General features: G+C 42.4%; 2 protein-coding genes across 7 annotated transcripts in view; one reads left to right on the top strand and one right to left on the bottom strand.

Moving 5' to 3' along the window:
- Positions 1-14,611, top strand: part of stambpl1 (STAM binding protein-like 1) — a 31,338-nt gene extending 16,727 nt beyond the window's left edge. For 4 of the 6 annotated variants that reach the window (XM_055021202.1, XM_055021203.1, XM_055021200.1 and 1 more), the window contains 7 exons: positions 735-830; positions 1,727-1,942; positions 2,474-2,621; positions 2,818-2,942; positions 3,034-3,171; positions 11,613-11,725; positions 11,806-12,440. In XM_055021202.1, coding sequence (XP_054877177.1) covers positions 735-830; positions 1,727-1,942; positions 2,474-2,621; positions 2,818-2,942; positions 3,034-3,171; positions 11,613-11,725; positions 11,806-12,097 — 1,128 coding nt within the window. In that variant the 3' untranslated portion in view covers positions 12,098-12,440. Of the gene's footprint in view, positions 1-734; positions 831-1,726; positions 1,943-2,473; positions 2,622-2,817; positions 2,943-3,033; positions 3,172-11,612; positions 11,726-11,805 lie in introns of all 6 variants that reach the window. The other 2 variants (XM_055021204.1, XM_055021205.1) reach the window with 2 other exon arrangements.
- Positions 14,612-20,385: 5,774 nt separating this feature from the next.
- Positions 20,386-21,399, bottom strand: ch25h (cholesterol 25-hydroxylase). Its single transcript, XM_055021198.1, has 2 exons — positions 20,943-21,399; positions 20,386-20,844 (listed from the first exon to the last, which is right to left on the bottom strand). Exons 1-2 carry the CDS (start codon positions 21,363-21,365, stop codon positions 20,518-20,520), a joined length of 750 nt encoding a protein of 249 aa, XP_054877173.1. The 5' UTR covers positions 21,366-21,399; the 3' UTR covers positions 20,386-20,517.
- Positions 21,400-22,040: the final 641 nt, after the last annotated feature.

The raw sequence follows: 22,040 nt of genomic DNA, 5'->3' as shown, positions 1-22,040 counted from the left end.
GATCGATTCTAGACTGCAGTCCAATATTTGGTGGACTTGGCCTAATTCCTCCACAGCAACCCCTAGAATTCTTTGAAACATCAGCCCCAAGCCATATTTTTTACAAACAATCATGAAATTTGTTTTCACCTGTTGTAAAATAATATTTTAGTAATCGAGTACTCTATAGATTGTTTTCATGATTAATCGAGTAATCGGAGATCTGTCTCACTCTCTCTCTCTCCAGATTCCTCCCAGTTGCCATGAAACATCATGGTGGAACAACTTCCACATAGGACACAGCTGTATCAGACATCTTATTTGTCATTACAGACCAGCACTGATCACATTCACATAGTCAATTGGTGACATCACCTAATCCCTGCCCCTTTCAACAGCAGTTGTGCTGCTGTGTAGCCTGGCCCTATAATGAAGAACAGCTCTCAGCAATAGCCAGCTCTTAGAGCCGAAATGTTTGTGACCAGCTTATCACTAAGTTCTACCAAAATCCGAGAACAATCTGGCAGATTTTATGGATTTGCTAATGGAAAATAAATCTGGCTGGGGTGGACTAGCAGAAAAGCACCTTTTGATCCAAAACGTTTATGACTGATCCATCACTACACCACATGGTGGAATAACTTCCATATTGGACACAAACCTTTTGGTGTTTGTTCCTATTTGCCATTCCAGTCCACACACTGATCTAGGCTCCTATTGTAGTGCTGGCTTATGTTGACTCTCTGTGTCTGCAGAAACTCCAAGAAGTCGCTTTTCCTCGGAAGGAGGCGCTGAAAAAACGTCTTCAGGAGAAATACAGCAAGGAGCACTCAGAGTACCTCAGAGTGCAGGTGTGTTTGTGTGTGTGTGAAATTCCACTTTTAGGAAGTCATCACAACAGCGCTCCTCTATTAACCCTTTAGCAACATTTTTACCAGTGTTGCACTAAAGGTAGCTCATATAATGAGCTCAGCAGATGCACAGGTTCACCAGGTGTTTCCTAATTGGTTCTGGCTAGTCTGAAGGAGTCGTCGGGGAGGGATGCTCTATGAGGCAGAAGCTCAGTCTTCTAATCTTAGTTCCACCAAGCGTTTTGCACAACTGAATGTCTGCTATGGGACATTAAAGGATTTCTCAAACATGCATGAAAAAATCAAGGCAACACTCGAAGTATGTTTTTGATGAGTATGTAGTTGATGAGCTTTACATAATACATTATGTAAAGCTTTTACATAATACTGCCCCTTTAAGTGTTTATCTTGTTAATCAGATAAGGTAACTAGTTTGATCATAGTTGTCCTCAGACATCTGTCAGTTTTTCCACATCTCTCTGTTGATTATAGGTTATGATTTGTTGAGTAAATGAATGGGAAAATATCAAAATTCAGCAATTTTGAAGAAAAAAGTAATCAAAATTGGTTAAGCTAAATGAAAAATAAATACTTTATAATACAAACCTCAGGGTGAAAATAGCAATATAAATGATGTTAGCATTATATATTATTTTTCCACAATGACAGGCCTCCCCTGACTGTATATCACTGGGTATGATTGTGGGTAATGCCCTCTCCATGGAGAGTGAATGTAACCTGTTGATCAGTGATGGTGATCAGATTGAGTTACGTCTACTAGTTTATTGGATCAATAATGGATCTCTTGTGTCTGTAAACATAAAACTGTATATCAGTAAGGAAGAGACTTCTATTAGCATTTAGAGCTCACCAGTCTGATCCAACTGTTTCTTCAGGGCCAGGCCATGGTGGTGGATGGGTGTGGTCAGCACCTGCAGCAACTCTCTTTGCTTGACGAGGACAGGCAGCGCCTCTTGCTGCTGGAGGAGGAGAAGCAGCGAGTAGCAGCACTGCGACGGATGCAGATAGAGTCAGAACAGTTTCGCTACTTTGAGGATCAGCTGAGGCGTCAGGAGCTGGCGAATAAGAGAGGAGAGGAGGCAGCACTGAAGGTGCTTTAGATTTTCCTATTGTGCGCCATTGTGAAGTAATGTCTGGTTGATGAGTTACTCGTTAGTGTTAAGTAATATATAGTTGTTGTTTTTTTAACAATCTGCAATATATATTTAGTACTATATTTTATTGTAGATGTATAGTAACGTGTAGTAATGTTTTTATTTTATTTATTACTATAAAATACCATCTGGTAGCCATTAGTATTGCTTCGTACTCAGTAGAACTGCTTTACTGTGTAGTACTTTGTAATACTCTAAGATACTTTGTATTATCCTGTGATAGTCAAGTACTCTGTGTGTAGTGTTCTCTAGTACTGCACAGTACATTTTTAGAAATGGAAAACACATTGCGGTAGTGTGTTTTTGTGGAGTACTACAATTCTCTGTAGTACTCTGTAGTACTATGTGTTTATACCCTTTGAAGTATTGTGAGTGGTACTTTGTAGGGGTCTGTGTGGTAATGTATATTACTTTGTGTTACACTATGTATCTGTAGTACATGGTGCTGCTGAATGTGGTTTCCTGCAGGTGCAGACCAAAGTGCCTGAGGTCTCAGATGGCTGTTGTTTGTCTAAGCAGTCGATCAAAAGCAGCATATATTCTCAGAGGTTGGACCCAAACAGAAACAGGTCTGTGACTGTGACCCAACCAGTTGCCGCGTTAGCAGGAATACACAGTGAGTACACACAGCTGCACATGGTTTTTCTGCTCCAACTGCTAATTAAATCTGTCTGAAGCCAAGCAGGGCCAGACTCAGAGGGAGTTCTCAAACCTTTTGGTGTTTGTTCCTAAGGGATCGCAGTGCAAATCTTAAACATATTATTATAAACAGAGCTTTAAGGCTTCAGTGTGAGTTGTTTTCATCTGTGCAGATCAGAGGGTGGAGGGTCTGAGGCAAGTGGTGATTCCCAGAGATTTGACACATCGGTTCCTCCTGCTGGCCGACTCCAACACGGCCAGAGGAATAGAAACCTGCGGTGTCCTCTGTGGACGGTTGGTGAGTTTTTGGGTAGCAAGGAAAAATGTTTCTCAACAAAGCAAGAAAACAAAACCTGAAAAGGTTCTCTCTGAATGTGTGTGTCTCTCAGACCCATAACGAATTTGTGCTGACTCATGTGGTGATCCCAAAACAATCAGCTGGACCGGATTTCTGTGATATGGAGAATGTGGAGGAGCTATTTGGATTCCAGGACCAACAGAATCTGCTGACACTGGGGTGGATTCATGTATGACGACACATTAATATGGCACTTCCGAAAGTATTTAGTTGTTCTGTTCTTATCAACCATAGGTTCTTATACAGAGCACTAAGTGTCCTCTCACAGCCTACACCCACTCAGCCCTGGCTTTTAAAAAGACCTGAGTTTTTCCCTCTGCTTCGCCTTCATTTGCATCAGCTTGTATTACTCTGGCAACAGTACATGTGGTCCAGGAAGGGATGAGAGGAGTGAGAGTGGGCCAGAGATAGGAACAGAGGCATAGTTGTTGCTTTCTGCAATTGTATAAAAGGCTCCAAAGTCAGTGATTTATAGTTTTAAGTTATTAATCTTATTATAATCTGTGTTTATGTCAGTGTTGATTTGTGGGATTGATTGGCAGCATATATCTGAGAGACGTCACAGAGAAGCTGTTCAGTTTAGATTCCATCATGATGTATGTATATACTCCCAATTCTGAGCTAGTCTGAAACTACGTAATGGTCCAATTTCCAATCACATAATTGGATCGGGACACGCCTAGTTTATTGATGGTAACATGACATAAACAGAATAAGGTTGTAGTGTGATTGTTGCCCTACTTGGTTTGGAAACAACTGGTATACAAATTTAAATTACAAACTTAAATTTGTAATTTAAGTAAATTAATAGATTTATTGATTCTTTTTGTCATATGATTTCTTCTAAGAAACCATACACTTATTTGTTAAAGTGTGAGGAAAATAAAGTACTGAAGCAATCCAAGATCAGCCTCAGTTCCTATTTCCATCCTCACTCTGGAAGGCTTTAAGAGGTGCTCTGGCAGGCACTCAAGTATACATTTAGTGACACCCCTGTACAAAAGACAGTTAATTATTTGTTTTCAGCCCTCTGGTTTCGTTCTTTATCAAAATGTTTAAATGTTGTATTTTGTTTCAGCCACTAGGTGGCCACGTTCGTGTTTGCTGCATGTTGCTTATAGAGCTGAGTATTAAGTGGTGTGGCTCAAAGCAGGCTTCGCTGTTATTCTTTTCTACCGTGTGCGTCCATTGAATAAAGCACACACACACACGCACCCATCCATAGTCCCAACTGCATGTGACTATATGTATGGAGATCATCAAGAACTCATTAAAGTCGATTGAAGATAAATCCTGGAGTTGGACATCCTCTTCTTACATCAATCACAAACTCACATGAACATATACATTAACTGTCCTAACCTGACATCCTGGAGTGATTGCTACTCCATCATTAACTGAATCAGCTTCAATCTTCAAAACAATTTGGTCCTTCGAGCCGGAGTTGGCAACCACGCCAGTCAATATGTCAAGGTCATATGAGACAAATGTGAGAGATGTAAACCATCTGCAAAGATCGAGACGTATGGCACCACATCACCAGACTTATGAGGTCAACTATGCACCTAGGCACCACATTGATGAGGAGGAGCAGCCATCTTCATCAGAAGTGCTGCGATGTCTTCGGAGCATGAGAGAAGAAAGTAACCAACTACGCAGGGAGGTTCAGCGTCTTACAGATATAATCCAGCAATCTCCAAGACAGGTCCCACAGTCCAAGTTCAGGGAAGAGGACACATCTACAACAGCACTTACAAATAAGCCGACGCCGTTCAGTGACCACATAGGTCCACGTCAGGCAGTAATTGCCCCGCCGTTGATCGACGATGTTCCTCCATCTTCACAAAGCAACAGATGTGGCCCCTTGGAGGACCTTGACTGCTGTTTGCAGGAAGTGGGATTAATCAGTAAAGACGACATTTCTCCTGCAACATCTCGGAGTTTGTCTCCCAAGCCAAGCCTATGGATTCTGATGTTGATGATCATCTGGAACCAGAGTTGTCACATCAAAGAGAGTGTAAATCACATCGTAAGGCTTGTGATAAATCATGTGATAGCAAAAGGCCACATCTTAAAGCAGCATCCAAATCTGATGTCAAGTACAAGCCCAACTATGAGGATTACTACGATCGCTATAACGGGCCCTATCACCATGATGACAGATCTCAACGCTATTATGATGCCTCTCAATTCAAGTCAAGTCATCCCAACCTTGATGAGGAGGATGAACTTATAAGGTTCAGTCGACCAGGTAGTCCAGGTGACCATCATGAAAGTCGCTACTACAGACCAGGCAGGGAACAATCTCCTGTTAACCGGGATCGCCAGCCATCACGTTATGAATGTGACGGAGAGAAGGGTCGTGGAGGCAGATACTCATTTGACTGCCAACATCCCCCCCACCAATCCCCTTCTCATAGTAAACCATCAGCGTTAGAGTCCTACCATGGTCCTAAACCAACTATCCCTTATTTCAAGTCCGAGGACCCACGCTAGTTTGCCAGATTGAAACTAGTCCTCGACAACTTGCTCCCATATGATGCTCCAGAGCATTTTAAGTTTCAAATACTCACAGACCATCTGAAGTGTGAAGAAGCGCTACTTATAGCCGACTCGTATAGTAACAGTCCAATCCCATTTACGGACACTATGAAAGCGCTCACCGAAATGTATGGTCAACCACAGCAGCTGGCACTGAAGAGGATTTCTGATCTGATGGACGGTCCCAATATCCGACCAGCAGACATTAAAGCATTCAAGTCTTTTGCCCTTCAAGTCCGTGCCTTAGTAGGAATGCTGCAACAACTTGGAAACCAAGGATGGACAGAATTGAGATGTGCATCACATGTCTCTCGTCTCCTGGTGAAGTTGCCACACAATCTGAGAGCACACTTTCACAGATTTGTGAACCCAGTGCAAACTCCAGTTCCAACCCTGCTGGACCTGGCTGACTGGCTTGAGTACGAAGTACGAGTTCAAGTCAGTGATGATCAATATAGCAGTGCCTCCGCTAGAGAGAGACAAGCTCCACACAAGAGCCCACATCCCGATGTCAAACCCCAAAGGTCTGCAACGATTCTACTTGGAAACCAGGCTCCCTCAGCTAAAATGAGATCAAATAAGACTCCAGCTATCAAGGAGATCTCTCAGGACAAACCAAAGAAATATTGTCCCTTCTGTGATACGGAGCTTCATTATTTGAACCAGTGCAGCAACTTCAAAATCCTGTCAGTGGAGCAGAGGACTGAGTGGATTAAAGCAAACAGTCGATGCTGGCGCTGCGGTCAGGAACATCAAGCTATCAGGTGCAATCTCCAAGCCAAATGTAAACGGTGTGAAAGGAGGCACCTGGATATCCTGCACGAGGTTAATACCAAACAAATCAGCAGGACAACTGATGAACATCAAGCACCTCAGCCTAGCACATGCTTAGTGAGTTCTGTCTCCGAGACGTTGTACATTGATCAACCAGTCAGAAGCAACCAAGTATTACTCAAACTGTGCCCTGTTATCCTCCAAAGCGGTCCGAATTTACTGGAAACCTACGCAATTCTGGATGTTGGATCAGAGCGCACAATACTCCTTCATGATGCTGCTCTAAGCTTGGGTCTGTGTCAGGTTTAAACTCCTAACATTAGTAAAACACTACCTGGAAAGAAAGACAGAACATATTAGTTAAGTTTTTACTCGCGAGGAGAGTGCCCCAGAGACGTACATCAGTTACAATCTCCAACACACTCTGAGTACGTCTTGGCTCTCAACGCCTTTTATTGTCCTTAGGTTACCCTGGTTACACAAGAGTCACAGCCTCTATAGGGGGAAGGGTAATAAATGGCTGCAACTCAGAGATAAACACATTCCAACATACATAGTAAGAAAAACAATAACTGGTTGCTGGTGCGACCTCTTGACCTGCACTAAATAGTTTAAAGCCATCTGGTTGAGATCTTTACAGCTCTTCCTCTCCTGCTGTTAAACCAACTCTTGCACACACTTCACACCGGGCCGCACCAACTCAACAACAGACAAGAAACAATACATGGGATAACTTATATACAATTATTCCAACAGTCTGAAAGGAAAGTCTGAAGATCTCACACTCCGGACTTTCCGGCAAGAGGTTTGCACCATCAACGGTAACACTGTCTCCTTTTCGATTTCTTCTGCTTCACAGCCTAGTAAGTCATACCAGGTCAACAAAGCATTCACGGCGAAGCAGCTAAATCTAGCCTGTCATACCTATCCGGTTGAAGCTCTGCAGGCACGTTATCGCCATCTCAGAGACATTCCACTGCCATCCATTAAGGATGTCCACCCATTGTTATTGATCGGATCGGATTATCCACATCTGGTCCTGCCAGTGGAACCAGTACGTCTTGGTCCACCAGGTGGACCCGCGGCAGTTCATACTAGGCTAGGATGGACTTTACAAGGCCCCACTAGTCTTTTATGTCATCAACTGTCTCCACAGCAGTGCCTGTTCACTAAGTGTAGTCCACCAGAAACAGAGCTTCTAAGTCATGTGGAAAGGTTATGGCAGCTGGACACTCTGCCATACAGGAGTGAACGACTAATTACCAGATCAAGAGAGGATACGGAGGCTGTCCGCATCCTGGAAGCTAAGACTACCAGAGTAATGGTCGATGGTGTCAACAGATATGCGACTCCATTGCTATGGAAACGAGGCAAACCGCTTCTTCATGCAACTAAAGAAGCTGTACTGCCACAGCTGCGCGGTACAGAAAAAAGGTTGGTGAAAGATAAGGAGAAAGCAACTATCTACTCCAAAGAAATCCATAAGCTCATCGACACTGGTTACGTCAAAGCCATAACCCCAACCAAGGCGAAGGAGAGCAACCAGTCATGGTTCATTCCACATCACATTGTTCAACACAATGGAAAGAACAGAGTAGTCTTCAATTGCTCCTTCATCTTTAATCGGCAGAGCATTAATGACTATCTGATTCCTGGACCTACACTTGGATCCAGTCTTCTAGGAGTCCTCCTGAGGTTCAGAGAACACCCTGTGGCTATCAGTAGCGATGTGAAGGGAATGTTTCACCAGGTGCGTTTGCTGGATGAGGATAAACCCTTCATTTGTTTCTTGTGGAGAGATGTTAAAGTGGATCAGGAACCCACTATCTATGAGTGGCAAGTGCTCCCTTTCGGCACAACGTGCAGTCCATGTTGTGCTACCTTTGCACTACAGAATCATGTTCAGACACATACTGCACCTGAAGAGGATGCTCGCCAAACAGTAGAACGTTGTTTCTATGTTGATAACTATTTGCAGAGTCTTCGGTCTGAGGATCAAGCCAAGCAGCTGGTGAATCGACTGCACGCCGTACTTCTGGAAGGTGGATTTGAGCTCAGAGACTGGGCCAGCAATGTTCCTGCTGTCATCGAACACCTACCAAAGGAATCAAGGTCAGAAAGCAGCACACTTTGGTTCACTCAAGAAGCAGCTAACCCTCAAGAACGTACACTCGGCCTGTTGTGGCAGTGTAAGTCAGACACACTCTGTTATAAGCAGCACAACTATAGCTGTCTGGAACCAACCATGCGCAACATCTATCATCTCCTTGCTCAACAATACGATCCTCTGGGATACATTATTCCATATACAACTAGAGCCAAGATCATCGTACAGTGTCTTTGGGACAAGAAGAGAGGCTGGGATGATCCCAACCTCCCTGAAGATCTACTCCAAGCTTGGAAATCCTGGGAAGAAGAGCTTCCTCAGTTGTCCGAGATTGCCATACCCAGATGCTATACTGATCACAACACGGTCAGACTATTCATGTGTTTTGTGACGCATCTGAACGTGCCTACGGATCAGTAGCTTATCTGCGCAGTGACAACGGGAATGGGAGAGTACAAGTTGCATTCTTAGCTGCCAGATCCAGAGTTGCCCCTAAGAAGCAACTGTCAATCCTCCGACTCGAGTTTTGTGGTGCTTTAACTGGAGCGCAGTTAGCTTCTGCACTGCTGAAAGAACTCACCATCCATATCCAGAATGTGGTGTACTGGACCGTTTCCACTACGGTCCTCCATTGGCTTAAATCCAATTCCTGCAGATATAAAGTGTTTGTAGATACAAGGGTTGCGGAGATACAGGAACTATCAGATACCAAATCCTTGCGCTACATCGATTCGGCCTCCAACCCAGCAGATGATATCACCAGAGGAAAAACCTTAGCCCAACTGACTAGTCAGGGTTGTTGGAATCATGGATCATCCTTCCTCTTGCAGACAGCTGATCAGTGGCCTGAATCACCCACTGACCACCTTATTGAGAGTTGAGAAGATCAGTATTTTGTGGTCTACATAGCTTACCACAACCAACTCTTCCTGACATTCAGCAGTTTAGCACCTTCCAAGAGCTACTAGAGGCAACCGCAAGAGTACTCAATGGGGCGGCTGGTGGCCAGTCTCCTACTGCTGATGATTATCACAAAGCTGAGTTAGTCCTCCTCAGACAGGTTCAGCTGGTGAACTTTGCAGAAGAGATGAGCTTACTCAAATCAGGAAAGGCTCTTCCATCCACTCGTAGAGTGCTCACCCTTGCTCCTGAATATGATCACACTTCAGGGCTAATCCGTGTTGGAGGTAGGCTCCGCCGATGTGAAAGCCTAGGTCCGGATGTGATTCATCCTATCCTACTCTCGTCTTCTCACCCAGTCACCAAGCTCCTGATCCAACATTATGACAAACAGCTTAACCACCCAGGAGCGGAGCGTGTTTTTGCTGAGCTTCGGAGAAAATATTGGCTACTTAGAGGGAGAGAAGCTATCCGGAAGCATCAGCATAACTGCGTGGACTGTAGGAAATGGCGAGGTAGCCCTCAAGTCCCAAGGATGGCAGATCTTCCGCCATCCAGTTTGAGGCTTTTCCGACCACCATTCTATTCCACAGGGGTGGATTGCTTCGGTCCAATGATGGTAAAGGTGGGGCGGCGCAGCGAGAAGAGGTGGGGCATTCTGTATAAATGCCTTACCACCCGCGCTGTTCATCTAGATCTCCTACCAAATATGGACACCGATTCGTTCCTAATGTCACTCAGACGCTTATAGCTCGGAGAGGGAAGCCTCATGAGATTCTCTCAGACCAGGGAACTAACTTCAAAGGAGGAGAAAGAGAACTTCAAGAAGCCTTTGATGCCCTGAAACAAGGAGTGAAGGATCAACTTGCTGCCCAACAAATTAGTTTCCGTTTAAACCCGCCTAGTGCTCCCCATTTTGGTGGACCTTGGAAGCGAGAGGTCAGATCAGTAAAGAACGCCCTCCGTACCGCGTTGGGAGCTCAGTCAGTATCGGAAGAGGTGTTGATAACAGTTCTTATTGAAATAGAGAGTATTCTCAACTCCAGGCCACTGGGCTATGTTTCATCAGATTTGGCCGATCCAGATCCAATCACGCCCAACTGTTTGTTGATGGGGCGGCCAGACTCCTCCCTTCCACTGGTTGTCTATCCCGAGTCTGAACTTTTGAGTCGGAAAAGGTGGCGACATTCTCAGGTTCTGGCGGACCACTTCTGGAAGCACTACATCCACCATTTTCTTCCGACCTTACAGATCAGACAGAAGTGCCAAAGGGAGAAGGATGACATCACTGTAGGCACTATAGTGCTTATTGTGGACCAGCAGACACTGAGAGCGCTCTGGCAAGTTGGTACGGTGACGAGTACCATACCTGGAGCAGATGGACGCGTGAGGATGGCTGTGGTTGAAGTCAAAGGCAGGACCTATACTCGGCCAGTTGCTCGTCTCATAAAGCTACCTGCTCTGCCTCCGGAGGATCAAGACACCTAGCGGTCAAATTTGCATACCAAATTTGGGGGCGGCTGTACAAAAGACAGTTAATTATTTGTTTTCAGCCCTCTGGTTTCGTTCTTTATCAAGATGTTTAAATGTAGTATTTTGTTTCAGCCACTAGGTGGCCACGTTCGTGTTTGCTGCATGTTGTTTATAGAGCTGAGTATTAAGTGGTGTGGCTCAAAGCAGGCTTCGCTGTTATTCTTTTCTACTGTGTGCGTCCATTGAATAAACCACACACATACACGCACCCATCCATAGTCCCAACTGCATGTGACTATATGTATGGAGAACATCAAGAACTCATTAAAGTCGATTGAAGATAAATCCTGGAGTTGGACATCCTCTTCTTACATCAATCACAAACTCACCTGAACATATACATTACCTGTCCTAACCCGACATCCTGGAGTGATTGCTTGTCCATCATTAACTGAATCAGCTTCAATCTTCAAAACAACCACCCTGAAATCAGTGTTTGTAGTAAAAATGATGTTTCATCCCCTTCAGCATAGTGTAAGTTTAATTCATAATTCAAAATAATTCCAAAAGCATGCTAATATCAGTATGATGCATTATTGTACACCACCAATTCATATCCATATCCAGGGACAAAGGCTTTTGTGTCAATAGGGTCTAAAATTGTTAAGTCAAAGCAGAGGACATTTCAGCTTCTCTTAGCTATTGGTTTCATTGTGTAACCTTTGTGACATTTAGAGATTCTGTGGTTTTGTTGTTTCTCTGTCCTCTGACTTGCGTTGTAGTCCCTGTGACTAATAGCTGACCTGTGCACTCAGACCCATCCCTCCCAGACTGCATTCCTGTCCAGTGTGGACCTTCACACTCACTGTTCCTACCAGCTGATGCTTCCAGAGGCGCTGGCCATCGTTTGTGCTCCAAAACACAATGAGTATGTGTATGCTAACTCTTTGGACTTCATTTACTATGAGACTTTTTAGCTTCCTCACTGATCCTAGTTGTGTGTCTCAGTATGGGTGTGTTCAGACTCACTGGTGCAGGCATGTTGGAAGTTTCTGGATGCAGACAAAAAGGTTTCCATCCCCACTCCAAGGAGCCTCCTCTGTTCACGGTGAGAGAATCTTCTTGTTCCCATCTTTATCTTGTGACATATGCTAAATGTTTCATCCTATGTCTCAGTCGGAGGAGCCTTTGTTTCATGGGTTCCCAATTGCAGTCCTCCGCAGCTACTACTAGCCTGCAACTTTTAGTTGCATTCCTGTTCCAGCGCACTTCTCACCTGTCTCACCAGAGACCAGGATAGCAGCTCTTGAGGATTGTACTTGGGGACTTCAGTTTGTCAGTTTATTGTTCATAGATTTATTTCTTTAAATGCAAAATCAACACACTCAAGAAAGAGTAGCAATAGTAATTGATCTATGTTCCTACCCGCATGAGTAAATGACTAAAAGAATGTCATCACTGAAAGAATCACAGTCACCATAGTGACTGTGATTCTAGTCACTGTCATGACAACATAACTGCTTCCTGCAATCCACAGAAGAAGAAGCTATCGACAATGCCAGCAGGTGTGACAATTCATGTTTCCCCATCAGATACGATTCCCCCAGCATCTCCTCGCTGCTCTGCACCACCCAGGTGGTAAAATATGCGCGTGCTTGTTCAACGCTCATAACAATCACACGTTGTTCAGCGCTCTTATCTGATGAACTTCAGACACAGAATGTAAATGGAACAAAAATTCCATACTCGTTGGATCATTGTCATGTAAGCAGGGCCTTAAGAGTAGACCCACCGCTTCTCCACCCCAAGAGAAGCCAGTTGAGATGGCTCTGGCAACTGTTAGGATGCCTCCTGAACCCCTCCTTGTTCAGGTGCTCCATGCACATCCCTCCAAGAGGAAACCTAGAGAAGTTTTTCTGCTGGCCTGGGAACGCATTGGATTCATCACAGGAGCTGGCCCAAGTGGTGGGGGAGAGAGAAGTCTGGGCCTCTCTAGTTGGGCCGCAACCTTTGTAAGCCAATCCCAGATAAGTGGAAGAAAATGGATGGATGAATTTATATCGGTGCACATTTTCAAATCAGTTTTAATCTGAGTAGATTTAATGGAGTTTGACTAAACTGCTGCCTTTCATAACTCTGGCCCCTCTGGTCTTCTCAGGTCTGTAAGCACGTGGTGGTCAGGGACTACAAGCTCAACCTGTTGGACCTCAGATGACAGAAGGAAAGCACTGCCCTTCTGTTTACTGCCATGCTTTTGTGCTAAAGATGAAGTTGTAAACTCATTGCCTCGGCGTTTGTGTGAACCTATCAGCTGACCTCACAGTGGGATATCTCTGTTGTTCTGCTTCTTGTACGTGATGCAGTAAACTGGGTTTTCTGTACCTAAAAAAAAATATCAGACATCAGAAGATTGAGTGCCTTCACATTGAAACGTATAGTGCAAATTATGCTGCAACCCTTATGGACTTTATATGAACATATTTTCTGTATCTGCTGTGAAATGTTTTTTTTTCACTTGTGTTTTAAACACAATAGATGGAATTTTCTCCTTTAGTGGTGTTAAAAAAACACCAAAACGTTTTGAAAATACTGTTTTGTTTTTTACTCTTCGATTTTTGATCCTCTGAAAAGCTCAAAAACCTGCAGCTGATCTGTCCAAACTTTGCATCCATGTGAGACACGAGAACCAGTCAAATTCATAACTGAAAATCATAAATAGTCAGTCGACACATTTCCCTTTTGTGTTCATGGTTTCACCTCAAATTAACAGGCTAGCAGCAGTTGCATTAGACCCCATAGAGCACTGCCTGACAGGCTGCTGAGACTATGCCTGAAAACAGTACTCAGGGCTTTAACAATGCTGTACATGTGACTGGAGCTTTATGAAAGACTCAGTTGATCCAGTTAGTGTTCCGAAAGAATAAATATAGTTCATTCTTGATGTGGCAAAGTCAAAATGAGGCCTTAATGTTTTAATCAGTTAGTTACCATAGAAACCTCAAGTCTGCTGGTCACTCTGGGCTGACTGGACCACTCACGCCATGCTAACTATTAGTCCACAGGTCACCTATGTCAACAGCAAAATCTGAAATAATGTAAAACTTTTTACTGGCAAAGAAACTGTATTTTTGATTATTTCTACATATATCTACCCAACCTACACACAAGTACCGTAATAATAATAGATTTGATTTATGATAAATGGTTTGTATTTGTTCAGACCATTCAGTCATTTACCCATTAACTCACTGATGGTAGCAGGATTGTGGCCCCAGCTGCCCTGGAGCACTCTGACAGAGGAGAGGCTGCCATGCACAAGCACCACCAGGCCCCCTGACCACCACCAGTAGGGAAGGTGAGCTAAGTATCTAACTAAAGACACAATGACAGACAGAAAAGGATGGAGCAGAAATCAAATTGGCAGCCTATCAATTGCAAGACAAACACCAACAACACCTACCCACCATTTATCCTTTATATCTTAAGATCCAAAAGGTGTGTATATGTCAGGGATTAACTGACGATTTTCTGTATTTGAACTTTTGTAAAAAGAAAAAAAAAACTGAAAATTCGAAGCCCATCCATCATTTGGACAGATTATAATGTGTCCTGGCGATGGACAGGCAACCTGTCCAGGGTGACTCCACCTCTGCCCGAAACGTTTGCTGGAGATGGGCATCAGGGCTCTCCTGACCCCACTGGGGATAAGGATGTAAGAAAATGAATGGGAGGATGGACAAGTGCATATGTGCAGACGTTATAAATTTATACAACTAAATGTATTTAAGGACAATGAAAAGCACGTTTTGATTGATATGCCCCCTTTTTAGTTTTTTTTGGCATTTTTGTTTCAGAAATTCACATTTTGTTTATCATAATGTAAAATTTGGCTTGATAAACGTGGAACTCACAATATACTCAAGGGGGAACTTGTCACAGGAATCAGGTAAAATGTGCTACATAATTTAATAATAAATATCCAACCACTCAAAATAAAATTTGTTGAGTTTTAGCAACAATGGTTTATTCAGATATTCGAAAAGCTATCTAGTTAATGTTTATATGGAATTGAGGTTAAATAAATAAATGAAAATCTGCAGCATTTTTGTTGTAGATTAAACGTGTATGGATTAGAACCTCACACAGAAACAGCACTTAATGTATATCTCTTGAAATTTCTTTAAACCTGCTACATGACATTTACCAGAACTGACCCTTGTCTCAAATTCATATTACACCTTTTTTGTTTTTTTTTCTTTAAAATTTTTCAATGATTGACAAAGAGAATACTGTTCTCACCAGCAGATGGCGAACAACAACCTTTTTTTATAAGGAACAAATGAGAGGAAATCTAAACATTTTCAGCTTACCAATCTTAGATATTTACTTACAAAGAGTTCAGTTTTGGTGACTTTCATCAATGGTGTCTAATGCTCTTTGTCAACATAGATGCTTGTTTACTTGTCGGTTAGGTAAACTGACCAACCCGGGTGGGGAGGGAGAGAAACTATCATGGGAGAGAGGGTTGAAGCAGATAATGTGAGGGCAAAGGGGCACAATACTAATAGGAGGCTAAAAAACAAACCTTTCCCGCAAAAACGGGACACTTCACAGGTATGACTGTGGTGACCCCAGCAGCACAAACGTTAGAATTTTTATTGACTGTCAGAGACCAAAAACGCTCCATCTCAGTGACAGAAGTGAAAATTGCACAAATGTGAATTTTTCAGCAAAATATTCAACTTTCAGCTTTATAATCTTTGAAACAGCATAGAAATACTGAGAAGCAGTCATTTTTGGTGGACTGAAAAATGAACAGTCTGATTTCCGAGTTTAATAAAAAAAATAACTGTCAGAGACCAAAAATGCTCTATCTCAGTGAGAACATTTAACATGAGACATTCAAGGGAACTTAATATGGGAGAATTTAACATTAGACATATGGGAGGATTTAACATTAGACATATGGGAGGATTTAACATGAGACATTTGGGAGGATTTGACATGTGACATATGGGACGACATAATATTAGACATTTTTGAGGATTTAATATTGTAGATTCATTTTCTTCTTGCTTTTGTTCTTAATAGGTGTGTGATCCCAGTTCACCTTCTGTTCTTTACCAGAAAGGTCAGACGTGGCCCCGACCAACTCAATTTCTTTTCTTTTTTTTTTTTTTTTTAAACTTTATTTTTATTTATTTTTAAACAAATAGGTATACAATTACAGAACACAACAAAACACGAGGGCTGGGACAGGTGACAGTCAACCATACTGAATATGGTTGACTGTCTATATATATATGTCTATATATATATTAAGTCCTGTATCAGGAGAAAGAAAGTAAAAAAAAATGTGAACAGGCAAAGAACCCCATTTGCCCGCTCAGGTGGGGCAGATTCCCACAAATCACTGTTAGTCCCCTCTGGTAATGAACCATTCCCACCGTTCCCAAAGTTCCACTCCTTTCTCCTTCTTAAGTCGTATTGCAAATGTCAGCATCTCCATGTCGTGGATCATATTTATAATATTCACCAGGAGTTTCAATGAGTCAGTTTTGGTGACTCATTGAGTCACTAAGTGTTTTGGAGCCAACACTTAGTGATCGCCTTCTTGCTGGCGACCAAAACTATCTTCAGCAGGTATGTATCCCCTTTGCTCAGTCCTTCAGGAAGTATTCCAAGATACAGCCAGTGAATGACAAGTCCAAATTTATACCCATAACTTTATATATTAGACTATGTACATCCTTCCAAAAAGTCTGTAACTCCGGACAATCCCAGAAAACATGATAGTGGCCTACCGCAACCACTCCGCATCCCCATCCATCTGAGATCTCTGCTTTGGTGTGATAAAAAATCGAGCTAGATTCTTCCAGGTGAAGTCGCGCCATATCAAAGAATTTGTGGTCGATAGGGAGCCCCTCCAAATTTGCATCCATGCCTCTGACGTAATTATCACATCCGCTTCTTTTTCCCATCGCTCTTTTATATAGTCAGTTGAGTTTTTATTCATGGATCTTAAATTTCTATAACATTTGCCAATAATTCTTCTTATAGGTTTACCAGCATATGAATCAATAAAAAGTTGTATTTTTCCTGGAGTTGTCTCCAAGTCAGAAATTCTCATTTCCTTTCTTAGGAAACTACGGACCTGCAAGTAACGGTAAAAGTCCTCCTTACCCACCTCATAGGTCCGGCATAACTCCTCAAATTTCAGTAATACCCTGTCTTTAACTATAGTGCAGAATGCGGTGATTCCCTGTCTTACCCACCTTCTATATTTTTGATCTATCGATGCCGGGAGAAAATGCGGGTGGTATGCAGGCCAGCCCAACACCCCTATCTGTCTGTAAAGATTAAACTTTCTGACCAACCCTGCCCATACCTTCAGGGAGAAGCTCAGGCACAGATTTTGCAACTGATATAGACAAACTCAATTTCTTCAATAACAACTCTGTCACAAGCCTCTTGAAGAGCCGACCAATTGTAGTCATGGTCTGACATGGTAGCTTCCGTAGATAAACGGCAAAAAAAGAACAAAAAGACTGAAATAGTTTCAAAAAGTTGTCAAACTGAGAACAAAAGCACCTAAGATGCATTAAAATGGGGCTAAAGCACAACAATTGGATTAAATCTTGCCTAAACACTAACTGAATGCGAGAGCCTGAAAAATAGTACCTTTTACTCCGCCGTCTTGGAACCTCTCACGTGCATTATAAGCTGGACAATTTCTATGAGGATGGATACTGTGTACATTGATCAACAAAAACATTGTGTCCGTCATGACGCTGCTGTGTAACAGACAGAATGGATCAAAAGAGGAACCGGAGACCCCTCAGAATCTAAAGAACCTGAAATCAGCGTCTCTTCATCCTCAATCATCTCCTGAGGCTGATATGGTACAGAACATTTTGCTATGATGGATTCAGTTTCTTATTGTGATTTTTGTTGATTTTAGTTTGATTATTATTTGTTGAGTTTAGACATTTGATAAATCATAGCATTAGCCAAAATAAGTGGCCAGTTAAAGAACAAATCATACTAATAGATTAACACTAAATACATAAATATTTTCTACATTACTTTGTGTGTTTTATTCACAAATGTTGATATATTTTATGGATAGTTGTTCAGTGGTCATTTAATGTATCACTTCATTAATATTTTATTACAGCACGGCACAGAAGGGTATCGGTGTAAATAGCAGAGGAGCCAAACACCAACTCCTCGTAGACCACACAGTTGCCCGAGACTGCAAAACCCGACACACCAACCTGTGCATGGCTTGGATTGATTACAAGAAAGCCTATGACTCAATGCCTCATACTTGGATCATTGAATGCTTAAAGATGTACAACATCAAAAGGACTCTGAGAGCCTTCATTGCAAACTTGATGAGGCTGTGGAAAACCACCCTTGAAGCCAACTGCAAACCACTTGCACAAGTGTCCATCAAATGTGGCATATACCCAGGAGATGCTCTGTCCCCGCTGCTGTTCTGCATAAGCCTGAACCCCCTCAACAAGACTGGTTACGGATACCGACTCAAAAATGGGGCCAACATCAGTCACCTTCTCTACATTGATGACATCAAGCTGTATGCCAAGTGTGAGCGAGACATCGACTCACTGATCCACACCGCCACGATCTACAGCACAGACATTGGGATGTCATTCGGACTAGAGAAGTGTAGTCGGCTGGTCACAAAGAGGGGGAAGGTCATCCACACAGAAGGGGTATTACTCCCACAAGGAACAATAGCAGACATAGAGGACAGTTACAAGTACCTAGGTATACCACAAGCAAATGGACACCTCGATGAGGTCACAAGGAAGGGAGCCACATCAATTAAAGTCCATGTGCAAAATAAGTCACCAATTAAAGGGCGAAGGTTGGTTTTTGTTCCAAAAACAAAACATTTCTCTCCCAGAAATCAGAAACTGTTACTTGTTTATTCTGATGGAGTCTATAACTATGTTGTAGTATTTTAAAGCTGGGGTATGCAATTAAAGCTGAGGTGTGCAACTTTTATAAAGACAAAACTTTTTTTTTTATTTTTTTTTTACATATTTGCTAAATCTCACTATGTCCTGACAGTATAATATGAGACACATAATCTGAGAAAAGATGGATTTCCTCCGCCTCCTCCCGCTGCTACTATTGCTATCAAAAGAAATGCATCGCTCCCGACCAAAAATATCCAATCAGACACAGGAGGGGGTTCTGTGGCTGTCAATCAACCTGTATATGCGCTAAATGTAGAATCTTTTCACAGGAAATTGTCATCATTGGTGGTGATGCTAAATAGCCTGACCAATCCTGGATTGGACCAAGAGAAAGGGGACAATATGAGCAGCATACACACAAAGATGATTGACAATGCTAAAACCCATCTCCTGGCTCTGATTGGTTGTTTCTAACTGAGCTATGTATTTCTATAGTTAATACTGGGAGCACTGGGAGAAAGCAGAAGAGCTTGTTTTTTCACAGATTATTTGTCCATTATCATTTTGTCACAACTGTTTTAACAAATATTTAAAAAACATTTTGCTTAATAAAAGTTACAGACCCACTTAAATTTTTATGTTCCAAAGGAACAACTATAAAATAGTCACCTATCCCAGTTTTGATCCAATCTCTTTAAAGAGATAAGAGTAGGAAGAGTAGGATGGGGGAGGATCGGGGTGAGTAAATCAAACTGTGGAGATGATTCACTTAGTGAATCATCTTCAAGAATGATTCACTTAGTGAATCATCTCCACAGTTTACTTAGTTCTGTACATCTGGATCTGGAATTTAACATGAGATTATTAACATATTACTAACAATGTGATCAACAACATCTGATCCGAATAAAGTGATCAATACCACCTACTCAGCTACAATTGGTCAGTAATATGATCAATAGCTGTCAAAGAGATTCAGTGAACAGAATTGGAATAAATCTTTCAGAATGTTTTCCCTTCTGGAAAACTAGCTGGTCAAATAATACATTAAGGTAGGAAAGGAAGCTTCAAGAACAAACATAGAAAAAACTGTTTACAACATGAACATTTATTTGATTTCTTTTCTCAGTGCATTATTTCCTTTACATTTTTTCACAGTAGATTTCACAATTTCTTTCAAACACTATTTTCTTCCAATAAATTCTTGTGTAATATTCCTCATCATTCCTCACCCTCCTCCGCCTAATTTCTCCTGTTTTGTCATCTCCTTCCTCCTCCTTTCCCAGCAGTTTCCCTGCTGGAAAGCTGCTGGGAAGTTCCCTCTCAACTTGATCTTGATCTGTGTTCACATTCCTTTCACTTTCCTATAGGGACTAAGAGGTGTGTATAAAACTACACAAACTGTGCATGTTGAACTGTTCAACATAAACACTTTCTCAGTTTCACGATCAACTTTAAACTAAATCAAAAGTCTTTATAGAAACAGAACCTGGATAACAACTTCAGTCTGATTGTGGGTCCTGAACAGCTCCATACGAAGACTGAAATAATTTCCATACACTACTGAAAGCTTTAAGTCTGGCTCAAAGCTTTGACTGGTAATAAATACAACAATAAATATAAATATTGCAGCAAAAAAAAAAAAAAAAAAAACTTCTGTACTGGCGCGTCAGTCTACAGTCTTTATCAGTCCATGAATGTCTGCATCCGGACATTTGAGGCAGTCTAAGATGAGTTGCATTCAGGAACACCTTGTCCCCATGGCTCAGTCCTATGTGTACAGTGTCCCAGCAAGACGGTCCCAATGTGTGAAGTAAGGTGCATAGTTGCATTTTGACTTGAGGTGGTGGAGGTCATGGTGGTGTGCACCGCCATACAGGCCGAAAGGGATCAGACGGTGTGTGGCCCAGGGAAAATCATAACCACAGTGGTCTTCCACCGACAGCCAAATGTTCACAACAAAGAAGAGCATCTCTGTGAGTGGATGGCAACTCAGCAACAAAGGGTTGGCAGCAGCAAATAGTCCCAAACTCAGTGTCTCCCAGGCTCCGGAGTACTCTGCAGTAAGTGCTGAGGTGGAGGTGTAGGTGTGGTGCAGCTGCAGAAGAAGGAAGAAAGGTGAGCATAGGGAGAAAAACTTTCTGAACGATCAATAAAATCTACAGAATATGATAAAACCTTAAACTCTGAACCAACCTTGTGAAAGGTGCGATATAACCAGGGCACCTTGTGGTGGAGCCAGTGCCAGGTGAAGCTCTGAAAGTCAAAAAGGAGCAGGCAGACTAGGACCTGAGCTACCATTTGAGGTAGGGGTGGAGCCTCCTGGGGCAGCAGCACTGGTCGCAGGTACCAGTTGAGCACGGTGAGGGGGAAGATGAAGATGATGTGGTTATAGAGGGTCAGAGCCAGACAGCTTTGCACTGTGGTCCAGTTGCTGATGCTCTGAGGTTGTAACTTGTACCTGCGCACCAAGCTCCACCTGGAGGAGAGCAGGTCCAGCAGGAGGAATGGCAGGCAGAAGATCAGGTACACAGTCAGGGAGAACAAGACCGGGAAGAAAGGGGAGCGCAGGACGGAGGAGTGTCCTAGCAGGAAGCTCCAGACTGGCTGTAACAGCATAATTCTGGATCTGGTTCAGTCTGTTCAGAGTATAGCTCAGTGGTTCAGTGTCTTCACTCTTCCATCGTCAGCAGCTTTTATAAACAGGTCAACAGCCTATCCCACTTCTGACGCAAATCACTTCCAGCCCCTTATATAGACACTTCCGTTTCCTTCCTGCTTGGGGAAAACCCACGTTTTTCCCAAGAAAACGTGGCAGAGGAAACTAGCTGCAGGCTCCAGCATTCCTGTGTAGGCTTATCTGAGTTTTATTCTTGAATCAAAGGATTGTTCTTCCCATAAGACCTACAATTACTACATAAATCACATTATTTCTGTAGAATAATCGAATCACTGACCAGCCTGCTGTTAGGGAATCTGTTAAAAGTCTGACAAGTTAAATATGTCACTGAGTCAGAATTCCCAATGATGGAGAAATGACTCCATATCCACACATTCTGAACTGTTCAAAATGTTGGCTGTAGATAACTGAAGTTTTCTGTGAACAACTAGCAGAACTCTGTTCAACATTAATCTTTGTTTCTGAGTTTAAATGAGGAGTTTATTTTGGAAGCAATAATTTATCAGATTTTATAACACAAACAGATTAATTCCATTTATTTGTTCATTTTAAGCTTCATTTCATGACATTTATAATTATAATGAAAACAGTTGATTATAGATTCAGCCTTCTGC

Source organism: Poeciliopsis prolifica, unplaced genomic scaffold (genome assembly GCF_027474105.1).
Source record: "Poeciliopsis prolifica strain line A6 unplaced genomic scaffold, Auburn_PproV2 SCAFFOLD074, whole genome shotgun sequence".
NCBI lineage: Eukaryota > Metazoa > Chordata > Actinopteri > Cyprinodontiformes > Poeciliidae > Poeciliopsis > Poeciliopsis prolifica.
Note: the sequence above shows the minus strand (reverse complement) of the source record. Positions and strands in the feature narration are given on the sequence as shown.

Excerpts from the sequence above, each read along its gene's own strand:
- ch25h (XM_055021198.1), bottom strand. The coding sequence starts at position 21,365 with ATGCTGTTACAGCCAGTCTGGAGCTTCCTGCTAGGACACTCCTCCGTC. Across the intron at positions 20,845-20,942 it reads TATATCGCACCTTTCACAAG|CTGCACCACACCTACACCTC; the intron begins GTTGGTTCAGAG and ends CTTCTTCTGCAG.